General features: G+C 31.9%; 1 protein-coding gene across 4 annotated transcripts in view; it reads right to left on the reverse strand.

Moving 5' to 3' along the window:
- Positions 1-2: 2 nt before the first annotated feature.
- The window catches only part of LOC106066418 (uncharacterized), a 61,715-nt gene continuing 39,513 nt past the window's right edge, over positions 3-22,204 (reverse strand). For all 4 annotated transcript variants that reach the window (XM_056026177.1, XM_056026175.1, XM_056026176.1 and 1 more), the window contains 17 exons: positions 20,952-21,089; positions 20,334-20,523; positions 19,869-19,981; positions 19,379-19,540; positions 18,837-19,049; positions 17,162-17,292; positions 16,071-16,231; positions 14,829-14,971; positions 14,019-14,200; positions 13,550-13,667; positions 12,418-12,587; positions 10,887-11,062; positions 10,557-10,755; positions 9,343-9,536; positions 7,527-7,676; positions 6,689-6,940; positions 3-6,043 (listed from right to left, as the gene is read on the reverse strand). In XM_056026177.1, the coding sequence (XP_055882152.1) occupies positions 5,725-6,043; positions 6,689-6,940; positions 7,527-7,676; positions 9,343-9,536; positions 10,557-10,755; positions 10,887-11,062; positions 12,418-12,587; positions 13,550-13,667; positions 14,019-14,200; positions 14,829-14,971; positions 16,071-16,231; positions 17,162-17,292; positions 18,837-19,049; positions 19,379-19,540; positions 19,869-19,981; positions 20,334-20,523; positions 20,952-21,089 (3,011 nt within the window). In that variant the 3' untranslated portion in view covers positions 3-5,724. The remainder of the gene's footprint in view (positions 6,044-6,688; positions 6,941-7,526; positions 7,677-9,342; positions 9,537-10,556; positions 10,756-10,886; positions 11,063-12,417; positions 12,588-13,549; positions 13,668-14,018; positions 14,201-14,828; positions 14,972-16,070; positions 16,232-17,161; positions 17,293-18,836; positions 19,050-19,378; positions 19,541-19,868; positions 19,982-20,333; positions 20,524-20,951; positions 21,090-22,204) is intronic.

Consider the following 22,204-nt stretch of genomic DNA (forward strand, 5'->3'; position numbering starts at 1 on the left):
GATCTTGTTGAGTTTTTATTTTAACATTCAGTCACACAAGGCATCTCATCCTTTGTAAAACTAGTGTTAAAAATCAGACATGGATTTTCCATTTAGCTATAAATAAAAAAAGTGGTTTAATCTTTTCACAAGATCATATGTAACTCTCACCGCACCCAGCTAGTAAAACTTAACTGACTCATTTAAAAAAACAAACTTTGTTTTCTTAGTTCTTGAAATTCTGACATAAGTAAGCCATATATTGAAGATATTTTTTTGCAATCTTTTAGAAAATTTAAAGCAGCATGAAGTCAAAGGAAATTAAAGAAATTATTTCATTACATATGTCAACATGAATTAAAATTTAAATCCAGAAATAATAATAGCCCTAAGGCTAAGTTAATGCTTTGAAATATATTGAGACCATAAAAAAGAAATGTCTGTGATTAATACATTAAAAAATATCCAACAAAATTATCATTAAACTTAAGAAATAAGTAAGCATGAGCTGTCTTGAAATAAATCCTAGAGTAGTATAATTCTTTAGCAATGTAAAAAATAATGCATGGCCTAAAAGACAATTCAAAAGTCTGGAACATTTTTAATTAAAAAATATCCAACAAATTAAACTTAAGAAATAAGTAAGCATGAGCTGTCTTGAAACAAATCCTAGAGTAGTATAATTCTTTAGCAATGTAAAAAATAATGCATGGCCTAAAAGACAATTCAAAAGTCTGGAACATTTTTAATTTTTCATGTGAGCTCAACTACCTTAAACCTTTTGAAAAATATTTAAAAAAATTTAAAGCTGAGAAATCATAGTAAACAATATCCTGCAGTTAAAAGTATCTCTATCTTATGCTTCCTTATTAATTATACATTTTATGCATAAAAGCAAATTTCACAATTGAAAACTTATAATTTTCTTTTGTTTGTTTCATTAATATTCATTAGAATATTCAATTTTGTTAATTTAAAACATTTTGCTTATAAGCTTGAGGCAGAAGGTTTTATGAAGTGTCACTGCAATGACTGAACTACTAAAAAAATGTTAAGAACATAATCTTAGGATGCAAATATTTTTTTTGCTTCTATGCCACAATACATTTTTTACTGGAGGAACTGGTAGAAATTTTAAAACAAATTCTTTATTGAAGCAAGTAACAAAACTAGATGACTGGACTGGACAGCTAAAACAACTGATGATATTATAACGTTTAGTGTAAAACAATTAATGAGGTCATAACAAGTTTTGTATTTTTTGTAAGAGCCATTCTGCACATTTTATTGAAAGTGTTATTTTTCAGAAATTAAATGTTAGTAAGTTGTCAGGGTACTTTGGGAGCGGTAGCTCTTCCTTACCGAAATCTTAAATAGTATGTGGTTAGAACAAATATTTTTGCAATCATTAGTTTTGTTATGTGTAATACACAACTGAAGACAAATGTTGTAAGGATAAAATATTAACTATAATAAGACAGATCAGCTCAAGTTTATCTCACATTTAAATTAGTTTTCATGAGGAATAGAAATCAGGACCGTAGGGTGATGGTGGTGTATAGGACTCTAACCGCAGGGTGATGGTGGTGTATAGGACTCTAACCGCAGGGTGATGGTGGTGTATACCATTGAGTCACTGAGTGCAATGATTGATATTTAAAAGTAAAGTAAAGTTCCCCTTTCAGACCTTGTGGTCTATAGTTAACGAGGGTGTCATATGGCCAGCACAATGACCAACCGCCTTTACTTTTCCCTAACTAATATCAGGTACACATTAGAGCTGGGTGGAATCAGAGGGGCTCGAAGATCCCGAAATTAAAAATCCCAGGATTCGAACGCCGGACCCAGTTCGGAAGCCAAGCACTTTACCACTCAGTCACCATGCCTCTATTTGATATGCAAGCAGTGGATCAAGAGAATGTATGAATAGAAATGTTTATATGTTAAAAAAAAAGAAACCAATATTTAGATTGATATTTACTATGCATAAACTAAGTATGCTTTGAAAGAGTTACATGAATAATGGACTAAATGACATTTGCAAAAAAAAAAAATTAAAAAAAACATAAACTAAATAACAATTATCTAATGTGTAAAATCATAATAATGTATTTGGAGTATTTACATTTTGATCCAAAGTAGATTGAAACATAAATAAAGAAGGTTAAATATGGAATGTGTCATTTGTTAATGGAATGTAAGTAACAAGCAAATTCTATGCAAATATTTAATATATAATATTAAACACAAAAATGGTTCCATCTAGAACTATAAAGCAACCATAGTAATTGATAATAATTTATGTTTGGACGGCACTGGTACACTAATTGTGAGCCAGAAAATAGTTATACAAATTTAGTGTACATTTAAAATCATCAGGACATACAATACACCTGGAATGTTGATATGCTAGCAGTGAAACAAAATGTACACTAGGAATGTTGATATTCTAGCAGTGGATCAAGACAATGCACTTTTGGAATGTTGATATGCTAGCAGTGGATCAAGAGAATGTACAAATTGGAATGTCTATATGCTAAAGAAACCAATATCTTTCATTAATCCCAGAAATACTTTCACAATGTACATCAACATCAGTGACAAGTTATCAGAAAAAAAACACAGTCAGTTATATGAGAGAATTAGAGACTCACACATTAGTTGTGAGCAGTTTTGAAAGCAAAATAAAAAATTTTATACACTGTTGAGATTAAACATTGTAATTTTTTGTTAAATAGAAAAAATCTTAATTTATATATAACTTCTGTTAAAGATTATCCAATAATAATAATCTTTTTTATCCATCAGGAAATTTTCTTACAATTTGTGAATCTATAACTCTAGAGAACAAAATAAACAATTAGTGTTTAAAAAAAACTTGTTTTTAAATGTGCTAAGAATTTTCAATAGAGGCAGAGTCTTATTCATAAAAAGAAATGTGATTCCCACAAAGTTACTGTGATTTCCTCAAAAATAATAAAGACATCATTATTATTATGAAAAAAAAAAACAACCCTTTTTCAGGAAAAATAAAAGACTCTATTGTGTTTTTTTTTAAATTAGTTAAACTAACTATAAATGCATGTATGTTAAAAAAAAATGTTGATTAGGTGAAATTATAGACTATGATACAGCACAGTTAGGAGAGAAAAAAAAATACTTTGAAAGGAACAAGAAATGAAACCACAAGAGTCAGTCCATGTAGGCATAAGGAATAATTTCACAACTCAGATTATATCTGATCAAAAAGAGCAGTTTCATAGAATTATATAAATATGTATGAATTAGCAGAAAACAACAAATGATAACATATCAAATATATTACAGTCAGCAGTGTACCACAGATTAGAAAGCTTGCTTTTACCTAAAAAGTCAAGCATGCATAAAATATTCAAAAAAAGTATACTATACATTATAAAGCACTCAGAAGATTACCACACATCTGAAAGCTTCATTTCAGAAGTCAAGCATGCATCAATAAACAAATGTATATTAATATGCTACAGTCAGCAGTATACCACAGATTCAATTTCCTGCCTTCACCTTAGAGGTTAAGCATGCATAAATTTATTTACAAAAGTATATTGTATGTTACAATCAGCAGTAGGAGTACCATTTGATTTGAGACCTTCTCACCTCCACTTCACAGAGGTCAAGTCAGCAAGCATTAAAAAAATCTCGACTCGTTTGAGCCCATCAGCTCCAAACCAACACTAATTACTTTTATAAAATAAAAAAAAATAAAATAAAAACAAACCCAGCTCACACACTATTTGTACATTTTTACTAAAATCTGCTTGAAGGGAAAGGATTTACAGCAGTTTACCAAAGCTGTTTGGTAGATGTTATCTAATATAGACTTTGTTGATTGTTTTAATTTTTAAAAAAATCAAACATTTGAAGGTGTTTTAATATAATGCTATACAAAACCAAACTTATCAGATAATAGTTGATCAGGCAACACACAATTACTCTGAAGTATAACAGAGAGACATGCTAATCTAATTTGATGTAAATATTCACCAACTGATTTGGTTTGTACTGGTGTTTGCAAAAAGAAAGAGGTTTTTGTTTTAACAAATTGTACTATATAGCAGAAGACTTGACTGATTACTTCCTCCTTAGAAGTCGAAGGTCTAAAATAATAATCTGGGCATCAAAATCAATATTTACAATTTGTTAATAAACACATATAATAATATTAGCAGCATGTATGTTAAAAAGTATTTATGACAAAAAACAAAACCAAAAAAAAAACAATATAATTTTCAGCAGTAAAAATTTGATTTAAAAAAAAAGATCTTAAAAAAGCTGTACAAATATATATTTTTTTCCAACATTTGTCTATGTTAATATAAAGTTTAGCAGTTTCAAAATAGCCATACTCATCACTGGGAGTTTTGTCTTAGATGACTAAAAATTTGGATGTGGAATGCATAAATTAAAACTGAAAGAAAGGCTTTTGAGCACAAACACTCCAGAAGTATAAATCAAATGAGCTTTTCATGCAACAAATCAATAGTTTGAGAACAATATGACCAAGTTCTCAATACTGTGAAGGGATGAACATTGGGATGCTTCTTGATAATTATGAGACAATATTTCATTGGACAAGATCATCATTTTAGTTTAGTTTAAGATTTCCATAAAAGTACACTAATTGTGAGAAAGATAATACTTATGTAAATTTAGTGTACATTTCAAATGATCAGGACACACTTGGAATATTGATATGCTAACAGTGGATTAAGACAATGTACACTTGGAATGTTGATATGCCAGCAGTGGATTAAGACAATGTACACTTGGAATGTTGATATGCTAGCATGGGATTAAGACAATGTACACTTGGAATGTTGATATGCTACTAGTGGATTAAGACAATGTACACTTAGAATGTTGCTATGCTATCAGTTGATCAAGACAATGTATATTTAGAATGTTGCTATGCTAGCAGTTGATCAAGACAAAGTACACTTGGAATATTGACCTGTTAGCAGTGGATTAAAACAATGTACACTTGGAATGCTGATATGCTAGTAGTGGATTAAGACAATGTACACTTAGAATGTTGCTATGCTAGCAGTTGATCAAGACAATGTACACTTGGAATATTGACCTGTTAGCAGTGGATTAAAACAATGTACACTTGGAATGTTGATATGCTAGTAGTGGATTAAGACAATGTACACTTAGAATGTTGCTATGCTAGCAGTTGATCAAGACAATGTACACTTGGAATGTTGATATGCTAGTAGTGGATTAAGACAATGTACACTATGCTAGCAGATGATCAAGACAATGTACACATACAATCTGATATGTCAATATGAAGGAGTGGACTGACATACCCCTTAATTAGCTAATGCCGATAGCTTCTGATCATTAGGAACAAATTTTGTTGGGACACACAGTCAAAATAACCCAACATTGTTTTCTCTATCTTAACATCTCAAGAAATTATGAGAATTGAATTCTAACAAATACAAAACTGTAAAATGATAATTATTGCAAAACATTGTTATTTTTTAACTAAAACAAAAATATCCCAGAGTAGATAATTGTATAGGTCTCTCTAAAATTATATAATCCAGCTTTTCTTTTTGTTTAGACTATTCAACATTTTCAACAAAAAAATATTAGCAATTTCTAGAAGGCCTACTTGTGTTAATGAATCATTAAAAAAATTGTTTTAAAGAAACATTTTCTCAGGAATTTTCTCAAGAAAAAATTAAGCTACATTAATTATATTGCTATAGCTGTCATATTTGGCAATGATAAAGAATAATTCATTTTCAAGCTACTCATGTCATTGTTTTCCAAATTTCTATTGTTGTTCTCAATATCTTCTTCTCTATGCACGTTATTTGAACTCTGGTCAGATACATCAGGTTCTGAGGTCTGGACTTCTAAGGGTTCATCTGTTTTTGAGCTCTGCCCCAATGGAGGTAGAGGTTGACCCCATGGAGATAAAGCAGTTTTAAACAAATGATTATCTCTTTCTTCTGGCCGCAGGCTGTAGATTGGTCTCTTGCAAAACTTGTTACGAGACTTGTGATAAACACTGAAAGCAACAAACAATCTTCAAATTGTACTTATTCATTTCATAATGACTAAAATAATTACTGAGTCAGATTAAATAACCTAAAGGAAAACAAAAATATACATATGAGGTTGCCTGGTTGTCTGGTATATGCAACATTCTATCAAATTAATTTTTATAATTCTTTCTTCAGTTTATTTTTCTTAAGATAAAGACATTATATTCTTTTATAAAAGCAAAGTACCTATTTCAGACCTTGCAGTTTTTGGGGCAGATGATTTAAAAATCATCTGTTTCTATGGCCAGAGGTTAACGAGGGTGTCATATGGCAAAATACAATGACCAACCACAATAACTTTCCTCAACTAATATCAGGTACCCATTAGAGTTGGATAGACTCAGTGGTGTCCTAAAAATCCAGAATTGAATAACCCTTGTCCTCTCTGGATTCAAACCAGAGATGCCTAGATTCGGAAGCCAAGTGTTTTACCACTCAGTCACTCTGCACTTAATTAGATTTGTAAGCTGATATCTATATAACTATTTATAATAGCCACATAGCAAAAAAAATTTTCACATTTCTTTTTAATGCCTAAATAATAATGAAACATTGTCAAGTTCAGAGATTATTGTAACTAAAACAGTGCAAGACCCCTGTTCACTTACTTGAACTCCTGACCTTTCAATGCTTTGAATTTCTCATGTTCATAATCATGTCTCAGAATGTAATTGTTGGGATGGAAGAGTTGGTTTGAGAAATCTCCTGGTTTGTAACCAACATTTCGGGCATCATTCACATTAGTGGCAGGATAGAGAGGTACTCCCTGTTCACGAGCTTGTGTGTCAAGTAGAGGGTCATTGACCACACCCAGTGCAGGGATATTATTCATTAACATGGGAAATGTTAGCTCTCTCCTCCTGAATGAGAAAAAAATATATTTTCCTAGAATTATGTAAAAAGATAAATTAACCCTTAGAATGTTACATTCAAATTAGTAATGCAACTTTTCATTAAATCTTCCAACTATGAAACTGTGTGGTATGTGCACCACCACTATGTGATAATGAAATTACAAGACTGTCTAGTCACAAGGTATGCATTTCAGACTCATCACAATGGTGCTAGGTTTGAACACAAGCAGTCATTCTTTGCCATTCTGCAGAAGATTTCTTAAGGAACATCTGAAACTTACAAGTCAAGATTTTTACACTATTAGAAAATACATTTTACCCAAATGATTGTCACATTTATAACCATTTTTGTTTCTTGTGATATTTAAAAAAAAACTTGGCGTAGCATTTAATTCTTAATAAAAAATTCAGAGCAGTTTTCTTTGAAACTAGTTTGATACATTTGATTTGATTAAAACAGGGAAAAATATTTCAATGATATATTTTGTTTTACAAACCAAAGAGAAACTCTTATCATGCTGTTAAAAGTGTTAAGATTCAACATGAATAACAATTAAGATTTTTAATAAGCTCTTGTATGGTAAGTATTTACCTGGCAGGGTCTTTTAACAAGCCTTGAAGCCTGTCTATCTGATTGCTTGAGTAAAAACCTCTTGTGGTCAACTCTGTTTGAGGCAGCAAGCGATGAAAGTGTTGTCTGACATCATCCACCACCAAATGCGACTTCCAAGTTTCCATTTCTCTGTTAGATTTACAATCATGAGGAAAGTTTGTCTTATATTTAATAAAACATATATGAACTCAATGCAGATATGTTTCTCTCATACTTAATCCCATGCACACATCAACTATCTTTAGGAACAAAAAGTTAAAATTGATTTTTAGAATTCCAGTAAATATTTCATATTATTGTTATAAGCCAAAATAACTTATTGTGTGTTAATTCAATATGTTCACAGTTAGGTTTACTCCTTTTTTATTTATAAAGTAATGTCACAATTAAAGATTTTTTATTTTCACTGAATGCCTAGTTTCGAAAGGCCCACATAGACAGCAAGCATAAAGGATGGGTCCTGGCTAGCAGTTGGTGAACACAACAGATGCAGGAAAAAGTCTGTAAATTCTGATGGTGATTACAAAAACCTAAATTGTAAATGTCTATGTGCAAATTTCAAGGCTTGGTCTCTTTAGAAACATGATTAGTTGCAAAGGGAAAAAAATAGTCTTCCAAGAACATATAATACCATAAAATGCCACAAATGAAATTTAATATACTTACTTTGTTCTTAACTTTAAAAAAAATCATGTCTTAATTTTTAAAATAAAAATTCTCTTCATTAATTTGTCTCTATGTTTTTTTTCTCTAAATTAAGTTGGCATCTTAGTCAAATGAATTGGAATTTTGAACTGCAAATTAAAATCATCTATTTCAAATGAAGCAATGCTTGACTTTAAATTAAAAAAAATGTAAAGGTGGTTGATTATTATGATGGCAATATAATATCTGGTTTCAAAGGTTGTCATGGCCAGGGGTGTCAATGGGGTTTAGCTCCCATTGTCTATAAAATACTCCTAATGGCATGCATCTCAAATAGCCTCTGACAACTAAGTCCAGCACCTGGCCTGCTCGTGTGGCTTAGATATTAAGCCCGGCGAAACTGCTCTTACTAACAGGTGAAGGGGTGAAGGCGGATACCTGGTGCCACAAAACCGGGAGCTTCGAGCAGATGGAGCTCGTCAGCCTAGTAAGGCAGTTCATCTAGGAGAGGGGTACTCTGACTTCAAACCCCCGCTGCCTTGCGGTACTGAGGCTTCAGGAGACAACCTCGAGGAGAAATCAGGAGTGAAGCCCCTTAGGCTACGAAATTCCCTCCGGCAGCTTCTGCAACTGAGTTGGTGCCAAATGTAATGCGATGCGTTCCTTTGGATCACATCAGCAAGGTCAAGAGAGGGATCATGACGCATGGGCCACCCATGACCCCTTTATCCAAGGCCCAGGAATGCGCCCCGGAGAGGAAACTCTGGTGCTGCTGCAAAGCGGCTAAAACAACACGGGAGACAACAGTTGCCAAAACCAGTGACTCATTTGGGTGCATCCATTGCCTTTTGAGACAAAGGAGCCATATATATATATATATATATATATATATATATATATATATATATATATATATATATATATATATATATATATATATATATATATATATATATATAAGATATCTACTTTTGGTTGAACTGAATTTCATTGACCCTAACAGACCATATGGTCTCATAACTGAACTTCCTTGATTCTAACAGATCATAAAGTCATATATTGCGATTTCCTTAGCATGATACAATTAACTCTCTAGGTAGTTTAGTTTTTAGTACATTATTTTAAATTATAACAGACTTCTCAAACTTACTTTTCTTTTCGTTCTTTCTTATCCTGAGCTTCAGTTTGCCATGGTATATACATAGACATAACATCACGATCATTAAAGTATTCTGGTGGTCTCTTGTACAGCTCAAGGTCTTCCTGTCTTCTAGACCAAGGGTAATGTCCTCGATCAACAGGAGACTCAAAAAGATTGGCATGCAAAGTGTTTTCCCTCCATGTCTGGAAAGGACAAAAAGTCATTGATAAATAAAGAATGTATGTTTAGAACATTACATTCAAAGTAGATAGACTGCTATGACTTATTCCCTCTTTTAAACATAAGCATTCTAGAATTTTGGCTACTGTACAAAACATTTAGAAGGTTATTAACTTGATATCTTTAATAATATTAATTATAAATGTGACTTAAAGAAGTGTGTTTAAAAAAAAGATTAAAAAATAACATGAACAGAAAAGTGAGATAACCCAGAACCAAAAAAAAACAACACCTCTACATTACTTCCCCTTCTAAGTACATTTAGGCTTGAAAGCCAAGTAAGTCAAAAGTAAATTGTTAAAGTCATCAAACAATAGAAACACTTTGTGCTTTTTTATTTTATCAGGTCTCACACTTTGTGACAGACAATCTGTTACTTCTCACAATGTATCTTCACAGACATTACTTCAAAAAAGAAGATCCCTATCAATATAAAAACAGATAAACTAAAAAAGAAAGTCTTGATAGCTATTTCCCAATTGAGATAATAAAAACTAATGCAGTCTACAACCCTGTGTACTTTTAAATATGATATGTAACTGATATGAGAGGTAGCCAGTACTGGATTTACCTTTGGACAACATGAAAGCTATAGCTTAGGAACCCCAGTTGCTTGGGGGCCCCAAAATATGATTCTAGGGATATTTTCAATTATTTTGAAGAAAGAGCAAAGAAAACATTATCTTAAATTGATTACAAGGGGCCCCATATTTCATATGGTTAAAGGTCTTATCAAGTCTAAATCTGGTCCTGAGAAGTAAACTTAAGTTTGAGCTTTGGATAGCCTCAATTTGAGTTAGATTACCCAAATCATACTGTTGAACATTGGACATTAGCTCTAATGTTTACTGCAAGTTAAACATGAGGAAAAAATTGCATCAACTGACCCATAAAATGAGGCAAATCAAATTAGTGTAACCAATAAGGGACAATAACTCTTTCTTAAGGGATAGATGTAAAAAAATTGTGACGTTTGTACATACTTCCATCAATTCTTCGACTCTGGCTGGATGTGGCTGTTTGAGGGGAGTGTTGCTTTCTTGAAGACTTCTCATGCCTGGGTATACCCAACCCTTTTCAGTTCTCCATAAAGAGCGATTGGCCTCTTCTTTATCTTTCTTGTCCTGTTGGAGATCCACAGGAGTGAGCATCCCAGATAAGAATTCTGAATTGTAAGCATATCTAAACAGCAGGGGGAAAGTAAAAGATTTTACTTTATTAGCATGATATGTAAAAAGGTAAAAAATAATTGAAATTTTAAGAAATTCTTTATGAGAGGGACAGCATTTGAAACTCCGTATTTGTAAGCATACCTTGCACGAGGGTGTTCTTCATTCAAGAGCTGTCTGAGTTTATTTTTGGCTAACTCTGTGCTGTTTAGATGTTGGATGCTATAGTTATAAGCGGGATCCATATCTATGGAGAAATGCAGTGTCTTTATCTTTGCTCTTTCAGCATGACTTGCTTCACTCTTGATCTTGACATCAGCCTGTACATTGAATGGAATTTATTTCACAACTTTCATTATACATCTCAGTTTACTTACTATGCTGCTATTTTTCACAAGTCAATATGTGGACAGACCTGATATTAAAAAAAAATCTATGTCTAATGAAGAAGAAAGAATTGACTCAAAAGGATACTTTAGAATGTATGTCTGGCCATTCATGTAGTCAAGCATTCTGAGAGAAATAAAAGGTCAAAGACTTTGCAACAGTCATTGGTCAAGAAACAGTGGTCATAGACATTGCAGCAGTTAAAGGCCAATGACAAATAAAAAGCCAGAGGCCAGAAGAATTGCAATAGTCCGATGTTGACATATATCAAAAGCCAGAGGTCAGAGGTATAGCAGTAGTCAGAAGTGACAAATCAAAATAACACTGATATTGTAGACTAGAGAGAAGTTACAGACCATCAAAAGCATTCACCAAATCAACTCCAGTGACAGAACATTACCAAAGCAAGTCAAGAAAAATGTTTGTAAAATGTTTTACGTTTCAGATAACTCTTAGAGTTGAAGATAATGTACATCCTAATCCACAACTCCCAAAAGATAATAGGGAAAGCAGTGTATGAAGCAAGGACCATTGAGACGACCAAACAATAGTCCAGGCAGCCATGTCAACTAGCATAAGCACTACTGTGATAGAACTTTCCTTCCCCAGAGCAACTCTTGAACCATTTAGGAGAAAGCATTTTAGGTCTGTGAGTGTCTAGTGGTTTATATTTAAATAAATAATGTGTTAAAAACAAGTAGACTTAGAATTAGAATCTATGTATAGAAAGGCTTGTAGATTATTAATAAAGTTAGTAGTTGCAAGCTGCTCAATAAGTTTCTTCACTGAGTAGTGTATGGTGCAATATCTAGAGAAGCTTATTAATCAGGCAGATTATGCTATACTGTAACTTTTTGATAAATTACTTGGTAGGTTATAGTTCAAAGATTTCATCTAAATATTAATTTCAAGAATGAGATGTCACAAGTGGTGCAGAGAGAAGGAACAAGCATTAAAAGAGACACTAACTTATTATTTGCACATGACTCAGTGAGCCCAAAGCACACAACATTCAATGTTTTTTTTGTTAGTATGCTATATGTCGGCCTACTTCAATTTGATACTTTAACATGTTTTTATACATAGAACAACAGTTGTTGTTTTTTTAGTTCTTATTGAGTTATACTTGGATTGATGATGTGGAAGCAGATCTGAAGCAGCTTGGGGTCAGGGCGTGGAGACGAAAGATCCAGGAGGGATCTGAATGGAAGGATGTGTTGAAGCAGGCCAGAGCCCTCCATGGGCTGTAGCGCCACTGGGATGGATGGATGGATTGGGTTATACTTACAATATTGGCCAGCATAAAATTCTTTGTTTTCTTCTCAGCTTGTTGTTTCTCTATATAATCTGTATTGAAATGATCAATGGGTTCCCTACTTTTACTTGGTTCTAGCTTGAACTCATGTGGCCCTGCTACTACTGCCACTGGTTCATCTTCTTCACTGACAATTTGCAAATCTGAACAGATAATAAAAGAGCAAATACAGTTTAAAATAATGAAAGCAATACAGAAAACAACAACAATGAGTGTTTCTAAATAATGTTAGGATTCACAGACATGTATTCATAAAACAATGATCAAGGTATTGAATGTTATTCATAAAAAATTCACAATACTATTTTTTGAATTGATTAATAAGATATTTACTGTAGTTCATTACAAAGCACAAACAGCAGAAGCTTTAAAATAAGTATCACATAATGTGGGCACTTCTAGGTCAAAGTTGGAAAAACAAACTTTTTAATTGTCACTGGTGTATTTCTAGAATATAGAGTAATTATGAAGCAGGGTCGCAGTTGAAAATTGTTTACAAGTTAGTTTAAAATTAAGACAAAATTAAGACCTTAGCTTAGATATTTCAAGTAAAAAGGGAAAGACAAAGATTGTAGAGACTATACAAGGAAATGCGTCAACTGTATTGAAATTTAATTGTATTATTTATTTATGAAGTGTGTTCATCATACTAATTCCAAGTTCTAGAGTAAATGTTTTGTATTTATTTGAAAAGTATTTCTATTTGAGTTCATACTTTAAATTAGTATTTCCAGCATTAAAATGTTGTTTGAGTGATCAGACATTATTTTGAGGAGGGAATTATACAACATTGTATCATCACAATCTCAACCACAATTGATGCAATAACATTTGTATGATCTACATAATCTCATCATCACAATGAGCAACAAATAGTGTCTGTTACTTTTTACCAAAGAAGTGAGAAAATCTTTTTCTTTTAAGGAAAAGAAATTATGAAAATCTTAACATTTGAAACCATTAAACCACTTTTATCAATAATTTACTGTTGATGACTAAACAATGGGCTCACAAGTGTATAACTTATTTCACCATTCAAAACTACTAAGCTACGGTGTAAATAAATCCTTTTCAACTTGCTAAGAGATGCTACATAGTTTCTGACCTTCATAGTCTTGCTGTGTAAATGGTACACCAAATTCTCTGCTCATCATCACAACCATTTCCGCTGTTGGAAATAAATCATTTCTAACTACATGCGTCATCTTGTGGAGTTTGGTAATCTGAACATTTAAGACAATTAGACAAGAATTAGCAGGCTTTGGATTTTAGTATGATGTAATAAGGATATTATCATTCCCAAGCAAATCTCTCTTTAGTATTTTTATTTCATAGAAAGCCTTTTAATTATTAAAAGTTATCAAACTTTTATCATCAAAATATTTTTATTATAAGTTAATAAATGTTAATATCAAATACAAAATGAATATTTTTTCTAATTTTGTCATAAAGAAGAAAAAAAGATATAAAGAAATTTCACTAAATTTGTAAAATTTATATTAAAGAGTTTTGTTAAGAGATTAGACAAAAAGCAAGAAAAATGTCTATTTACAAACTATTTTCTAACAACTTACCTGGTGCAGTCTAATAAGAGCATCATAGCAAGGTCTAAACACCATGTCTCTGATATACAGCAATGGCTGCTGCACAATCAGACGCAGAGGCTCATGAAGTTTTACTTTACACAGGTCCACATCCAGAGAACCATACAGACGTCTGCTGAAGCTTAGATTAGAGTTGTACAAAACTTTCACATCTGTTTGAAAACAAAATAATTAAAAAAATTAGTATGCTAAGCAATACATTCAATTATAATACAAAATGAGCTCTTTTAGAAATTTTATTTCATATTTGACAAATTAGTTTGTGAAAGTTGACTATGAAAGGAATCATAAGATGCTCCCCAAAATATCTATTTTTATGAAGTTCAAGAAATTCAGAATTAGAGCTTGTCTCACGATACATTGTTAATATCTTTGTTTCTAAATGGAGCTGGATAGGACACACCCTGCGAAAACCAGCTACCAATGTTGCAAGGCAGGCACTTGACTGGAACCCACAAGGAAAGAGGAAAGTGGGCAGACCCAAGCAAACCTGGAAGAGCTCAGTCATCAGTGAAGCTGAGGGTACTGGAATGACATGGGAGAAAATGATGAAAGCTGCTCAGAACCGAGTTCAGTGGAGAGGTGTGGTTGCGGCCCTATGCTCAACTGGGAGTGCACAGGATTAAGTCAAGTAAGTCAGTTGTTTCTAATTAGAAAATTTGCCATCTTATTCATTTTTAGGTCAGATACTAGTCCATGAACCAGTAAGTCTACGCTTAAAATATAATCTCTTGAGGGTCTAAACTATTTCCATAAATAATTTTGTATATAATTGTGAACCTGTGTCTTCTGGTTGAGGTAGAGCATCCCACAAAGTAGAAATGGCACCTTGTCTGCGCCCTTCTAAGACAAATATATGCTTCTCTCCATCCAAGACATGGAAGCCAGTAACAATGTCCAAGTCAAAGCTGTTCTGCTGAACTCTGTGAGCAAAAGGATAAATTGATAAATCAATTTGTCTTAAAAGAAATATATATACTATCTTGTACAACATAGCTGCAATATTCTATTATGCAGAAGATACTATTATCTAAACTTGTGTATGACGTAATACTTAAGTGTCATTTCATTCAAATAATTGTTTTTCTAAAAGCTGCGTACATAGATGAGTGTTCATGGGAATACGTTAAATGCTTGGCTCACTGAAAATTAACATCTGAGGCATCAATATGTCAAATGCACTTTTCAGATGAATGAGCATCTGAGGGGTCAATTTGTGGGCTGTTCAGACTGTTGCATTGGCACCATAAGTATCTAGTTGTGGGCTGCTGATATTGTTGAATTAACTTTAACTTTAATTGCACATTTCTACAAGGTTGAGCTTAACTTTGCATTTTATTTCCCATGTAAATGTTTTTACTTCAGTGTAAATTTTGTTGTTAAATTTTTATGCTGAAATAATCTAATCAACTATATAATTACAAAATGTTTTTTTGCTCTATGCCAGAAATTCAGAATAATGTGTAGTTAAAATACTAGAGAGTTATGGACAATCTGACAAATGATAAATGTAAAGCCACAATTTTAAACTGGCATCAATCACTAGACACTCAAGACACTGGGGAAGAGGAAAAAGAAGAAAAAGATGCCAACATTGAAAATAGCAACAATTTTTGAAGAATATTTGTTTCAAGAGACCAGACACCTAGTACAAGACAGTTACATACCATACACACATCTGAACCATAGGAGGATAAAGTGTGTAAGTATCAATGCATTGTTTCCAGTTCAAAGCAGATTAAAGTAGTGTAAGAAGGAACAAGAAATTGTTTAGTTAAAGTCATTTGATCCTCTTTAACCCAAATAATCTGGGGGGGTTTTGCCCACTACCTTACACATCAGATATCAGCTTTGTATACCTTAAAATAAATGATGGTTTATTCCCTTGTATATTTTGAAAGATAAATAAAATGACTTGCTTTAAGTTATTACAATATGTAGGCATGTTGACTATCTTATGTAAACTTTACAATGTATTACATTAACATTGATACATGGGAAATATTGGAAGCTGATACACACACAGACAACTTATAAGTAGATAAAGCAGCATCAATGACATGCTGTGGCAAGGTATTCAGACCCAGGGCTGCGGCATTAAAGCTCATGACTAGAGTCTGTATGTTATGCAGCATGTCCAGAGTGTTGTAGTCACACATGAAGATGATACGATTGAATGGGCTCTGTTTAAAAAAAAACGTTCTGCGTTACTTTTTATTACTTCATATCTATAACACATAAATTATTTTTACAATATTAATTCATGAATTCATGTTGAATTTACAATTGAAGCATTAAAGAATTTTTCAAACATTTTTTTAAAAAGTTGACACTACTTTGCCCTAACTTCTATTTGTTTAAAGCTTCATTTTAATGACTTGAATATGTGACAATGTCATTTTTAAAAAGTTGGTCTCAATTTGAAACCACAGTAACAATGAATGAAAAATCCTGTAATATGATTGTGTGATTAGCCTGACAATGAGCCCATTTTAGTTTTCCTCTCTAATCCCAGGCATACACTTAGAACTGGTTAAACAAATAGCCAAAATCTAGGGTAAAAATATTTGTCTTCAGCTGAAAACAAAGCCAAAGTTCTAGGCTAGAAGATAGATGTTATTTCTACATGGCCACCAAGTCTTAATGTCAAATGAAAGTTTATTTTCTTTTTGTGTGGTGGAATACACTAATAAGGGAAACTGCTTTGTCTTCAATATTATTGAGGGACTAAAATTCTAAGTTGACAAAAGTGTAAACTACCCACTGAACTGACCCATTCCTACAAAATAAAAAGAAAGTTCTCTTCCCAAAATGATTCAAATATAAGAAAAACAGCTTCAAAGGAAAACATTGTTTTTGAAATCAAACTTTTGTGAACTATTGAGATAAATAAAATGATCTTATTATTATCCTTTTAGACATTCTAATAATAATATTCATAGTAATAATAATAAAGGCTTGTCTATGAATCCAGAGATTAATGAAGTGTACAGTATTTCCCAGACTAAACAGATCCACTTGTGACCGATACACTAAGCCACATCAACCTATTCGTCTTTCAAATATAAACACAAAATTTCTTAATTAACAAATAATGTATATAAACTAAAAACCTTATTTGATAATGGAATGTGTTCTTTTGCTATAACAGAAGCTGTTGAGATAACAGGATGGGCCAGCTGAATGATCACATTTAACATAGACATGTGATCCATATAATGACCAGCTTGGATTGGAGCATCAACTGATATATTACAAGAAAAACATAAAAAATACTTTAAAAAAAAAACAAAGATTAATATATTAAGAGTAATTTTATCAAATTGGATCAGTCATGTAATTAAATTTGTAATAGATCTAGCCTAGCGATAATAACTCTGTGCAATTAGAAATATTTTTATCAATTGTTTTTGTTTAGCGCAATTTCAGGTTGTTAGCTTTCTGAATGCGTTTTCATCCTATCACTTGTCTGGACCAGTTAGGAAAGGGAAGAAGGGAAAGAAGGGGGTATCTGTTTGAATGTTACCGTGATTGTTTTTTAAATGCATAAAAAAAACAACTTGTTAACTCTTCAAGGGCACTAATTCAACTTACACCACCACATCTGTCAGTACAATTTCTTTCCCTTGTTTGATACCAAACAAAATAATTAATTACCCATAGTTAATTAATTAATTTTTTTTTAAAATTGATTCTTGAAATAATTGTGCAAAACAAGTGCCAACTTTGTATCAGACAGACAGGCAGAGTGAGTTGATAGAAGCTTTGGGAAAATGTATTTTCCTTTGGAGGTATCATAAAATTTTTTTTTAGAAAGATATTTAAGATGCTCATGCGCTTTAGTTCAAAGATGTGTTTAGTGAAATTATTTATTGAAATGTGAAAAGTCTTGAGTATTTTAAGTGTCATAATTGACATACCAACTAAAACTACAGATGTCATTATGCTTCAATACTATTGCTTGTGGTAGATAAATTTAAGTGGACAAAGGTTATAAAGGTTTTTCATAATTATACTATTATAGATGAGGGTTAAAAAAACAAAAAAACATTATGAATCAACTATTATTCAGTATTAAGAAAACATTGGACAATAATGAGCATTTATGCTAGATGTTTATAATATTAAAAGGATAAAGCAATAAATTCAAACAAAGGGCTAAGAAAAAGCAAACATCAGTCTCATTTGATAAAATAGCTTTATGATAAAACAAATGTATCTTACTGTTGTGTGATTAGCTAAGAACTGAAACATTAAACTTTCCTTATCTAATCACAAATACATTTAGAACTTTTTAGACAGACATCCCAAACAATAAAATTTTTGTACAATGTTGTACATGTTTGAGATGTTCCTTCAGATTCGCAGATAATTAAATTCTTACCCAAACTTCCCAAAGGTGATGGGAGAGGTCAGTATCTGAACCTAGGACCATCAAGACCATTGAACGATAGTCCAGAGCGCATATCACATGACCAGACAGATATCCATATATGAATATTTTATACTCCTTTTTAATTTAGTAGGAGTTTCCTTTTTAAGAACTAGAGGCCTATTTATGAGTTTCTATCTCATTGGAATACAATTGTGAATAGTGAACAGGAGTTATGACACCAGCAATCAGACATCTTTCACTAACAATGTTAAGATTTAATTACGTTTTTAAAAACTATAGTGTTTATTTAATAATAGTTAAGATAAACATTTGTTTCTGTTTATATTGACATTGGTAAATTGTTTTATAATTATTTATTTTTGTTTTGTTAAAGGCCAAAAAAAATCAAATACCTGGTCCATCTACTGCTCCAGCCACACCAATAAGTTTGCCATTTTGGCTTTTGTCCTTGCCCAAAATGTCAGGTATTGGACAATTCAGGATAGGCACTTTTAATTTGAGATATTTATGCCCCAGAAGGAGTTCTGATAAATTAACTCGAGCCACACCATAGGAGTCCCATGGCTTATCTCTTCCTTCAAATGGGTTATAAAGTGTTCGTCGACCTAATAAAAAAATAGTGTGATGAAAAAAATACAATATTTTTTAGTTTGGATAAGATTAATTATAAAATACAGTGATAAATGTATAGTTTAAAATTAAAATATAAAACAAATTCAGAAAAAGACCAACGCCAATTAAAAACTTTAAGAAAAGTGTCTTATATAGGAGGTGAAAAATGATAGTACTAAGTATTCAAAATAATAAAAGTAGCATTATTGCTCACATAAATAATATGATGCATTAATTTGTTTAAAAATCTACACAATAAAATGTCCTATGTCACTTAATATTACACAATGATACTATACTTCATCAATTGTTCTATCCTTACTTTCAACAGTGCCAACATTAGCAATCTTTTGGTCTTCAAGATCATCACCAAACAGTTTTGGCTGCACATTTTCTGTTTCTGGTTTCCTATCACGATCATGCACTTCAATTTCTAGACCTGGCCCATTTAAATACTCCATGAGCAAGCCAGAGTCAATGTCTCCTTTAAGATGAATAGTTCAGAAATTTGAAAAACATAAAAAAATTATTTCAAAATGAAACTTACTTTCATCCAACTTTCATATATACTAATCTAGAAATGACACTTTTCATCAAACTCACTAGATATTAATTCCAAAATGAAACTTTCAACCAACTCTCTATACATTATTCCAGAAATAAAACGTTCATACAACTCTCTATAATAATTTTGAAATAAAACGTTCATACAACTCTCTATAATAATTTTGAAATGAAATGTTCATACAACTCTCTATAATAATTTTGAAATGAAAAGTTCATTTAACTTTCTATATTATTAGTAAACTAACCCAGTAAAACCACATTGGTCTCCTCCCAGTAGATATTTTTTTTATGTTCTTTACCAGGAGTTATATGTTCGGGTTGATCAAGGAATTGGTATTTGCAATAAACTGGTAGACATCTAAAAATAAATAAACTTACAGTAAGTACTATGTCTAAAGAAAAAGAGAAATGAAACAAGCTGTGAAACACAAACCATTGCAACAATTAAATGTAAAAATGTAACTATAAAGTAGAGTTTTTGCCTCCATAATTTGTTTGCAAGAAATATATAGTTTGTTCATTTACAAAACAATTCATAGTTTAACTTTGAGTTTAGTTAGGATGTTTAGATAATATTGAAATAAAACAACAAAAACAAAAGTGATATCAGATCTTCAAATTAACAGATAGATTTATAAAAATTTGAGAACATGAGCACTTCCTTTAACAAAAAAATGAGAGATACATGAAAGAAACTGAAATAAAATTACTTCTCGCTAAGTTGAGTATATGACAAAGGTGTGTCTGGCAGGTGAGTAGCGTTATCGATGCGTATCATCATAGGGTTAAGGTTCTCCTTTAGTACATCTGACAGAAGAGGTGCGTTGACAGAAACACCAAGAAATATGTCCTCAATGCCAGCCACTGGAGCATCCAGACGACTTGTAACATATTTACATTCTGGAGATTATCCAATAGGCTAAAAGTTAAGGGTCTGAGACTTGAAAGTGCATAAAAAGGATCATCATATTTACTTTGTTTTTCTTGTTTTTTACTTTAATCATCTTTATTTTATTGATATCACACATCAAAATCTAGTCATTCATTTTATTTGACCTCTGGGAAGTGTTTATTGAGCAAAAAAAAAGAGAATAAAAAATATGGTTCTGTATTAGATATTGTTATGAAAGACACTTTCAGATGATTTCTCAGAGTGAATAGAATTTGTGATTGTAGAATGTAAGAAAAACATGAAACACTTTAAAAAAATAAACCTTTTCTTTGTTTACATTAATATGACATCATTATACAAAGTGCAGTTCTAATGCACTAGCATTACAGGAAACTTTATGGCACTTTAGCCCTTAGTACAGTTTCTAAAAACTTACCCCCAAATAAAAGTGCTAGCCTGAGGGGTATCATACAGATGCCATTTTTCTTTATGTTTTCTGCCATGATCTTGGCTTGTTCCGCCAATTTTTTAGACTCACGTTCATCTTTAGATGTGGTCTTTGAAGATTTTTTTTCTATAAACATAATCAATTGCAAAGATTTTGATTAATCTTATAATTAAAGCTACTTGTAACCTGTTACAATCCCCCATCACCCAGAGTGCCTTAAATTAAAAAAAAATTCTGTGAGTTTTATTAGCTTTGTTTCACATTTCAGAATAAACAAGGCCAGCATTGTATATTTCTATTCATTCTAAATAGTAACATAATAGGCCTACATAAAAATTTTGAAATTTAGCTTGATTTTTTTTTCCTTTGGCTGATAGCTATATTAAGTTTGACTAAGCATTTCATCAGCTTTCAGACTCTTCCCTCATTATTGACTTTCTTGTCATTGATTAGTCAAACAGTCTTTTGAGATACAAATGCAATGTTAGTGCTGCTGAATGTCTCAAATAATTGTCTCTTTTTACTACAAGATATTTCTAAAGTAAGCAAGGAAAGGGATGAAAACGTAAACAAAATTCCATTCAGCTTATTGTGAACAATGCTGTTAAGAGAAACATTTGGAAAAGTGTATTTCAGAAGGAATAAGCTTGGATCTCAACACTCTTCAAGACAAAATTGAGAAACTTATAGAAACTTATAGACTACATAAAATGGTGCCCAAAATGTTCATATTGTTATGACATGATTAGGAATTAGTTATTTGTTTCGGGAATAAGGGGAAAGTTTTAATTAGCGACAAGTGACGTGACAGATCTTTTAAAAATAAGAACGCTCTAAACGACGCTAGAAGGAGGACGCTTATTGTAAAGTAGTAGACTTGAGTACGACATAATTGACATCGGACGATTCCCTTCTTGAGTATTAAACATATTTGTAGAACAACATAGCAGCATCGACTACATAGTTGATTGTTTCGGCCTTTCGCCGGTGTTACTGAAGTGTTGAGTTCAGCGTTACTTCCAGTCAGATCTACACTAGACAGATTGCCAAGAATCAACACCGCGCGGAGGCCTTTACAATATACATCTATTTTAGCATTCAGCTCCTTATTGAATACAAAGCAACCATTACGCGGAGTGTGGTAATTTTCACTGAAGCAATGTTAAAAAAAGATGTAATTTTAAAAATTTATTATGAATTGAAAAATTAGAATAGTCAGGAGTGTTTACTGTGTGGCCAAT

The sequence above is a fragment of the Biomphalaria glabrata genome, chromosome 4 (genome assembly GCF_947242115.1).
Source record: "Biomphalaria glabrata chromosome 4, xgBioGlab47.1, whole genome shotgun sequence".
Classification (NCBI taxonomy): domain Eukaryota; kingdom Metazoa; phylum Mollusca; class Gastropoda; family Planorbidae; genus Biomphalaria; species Biomphalaria glabrata.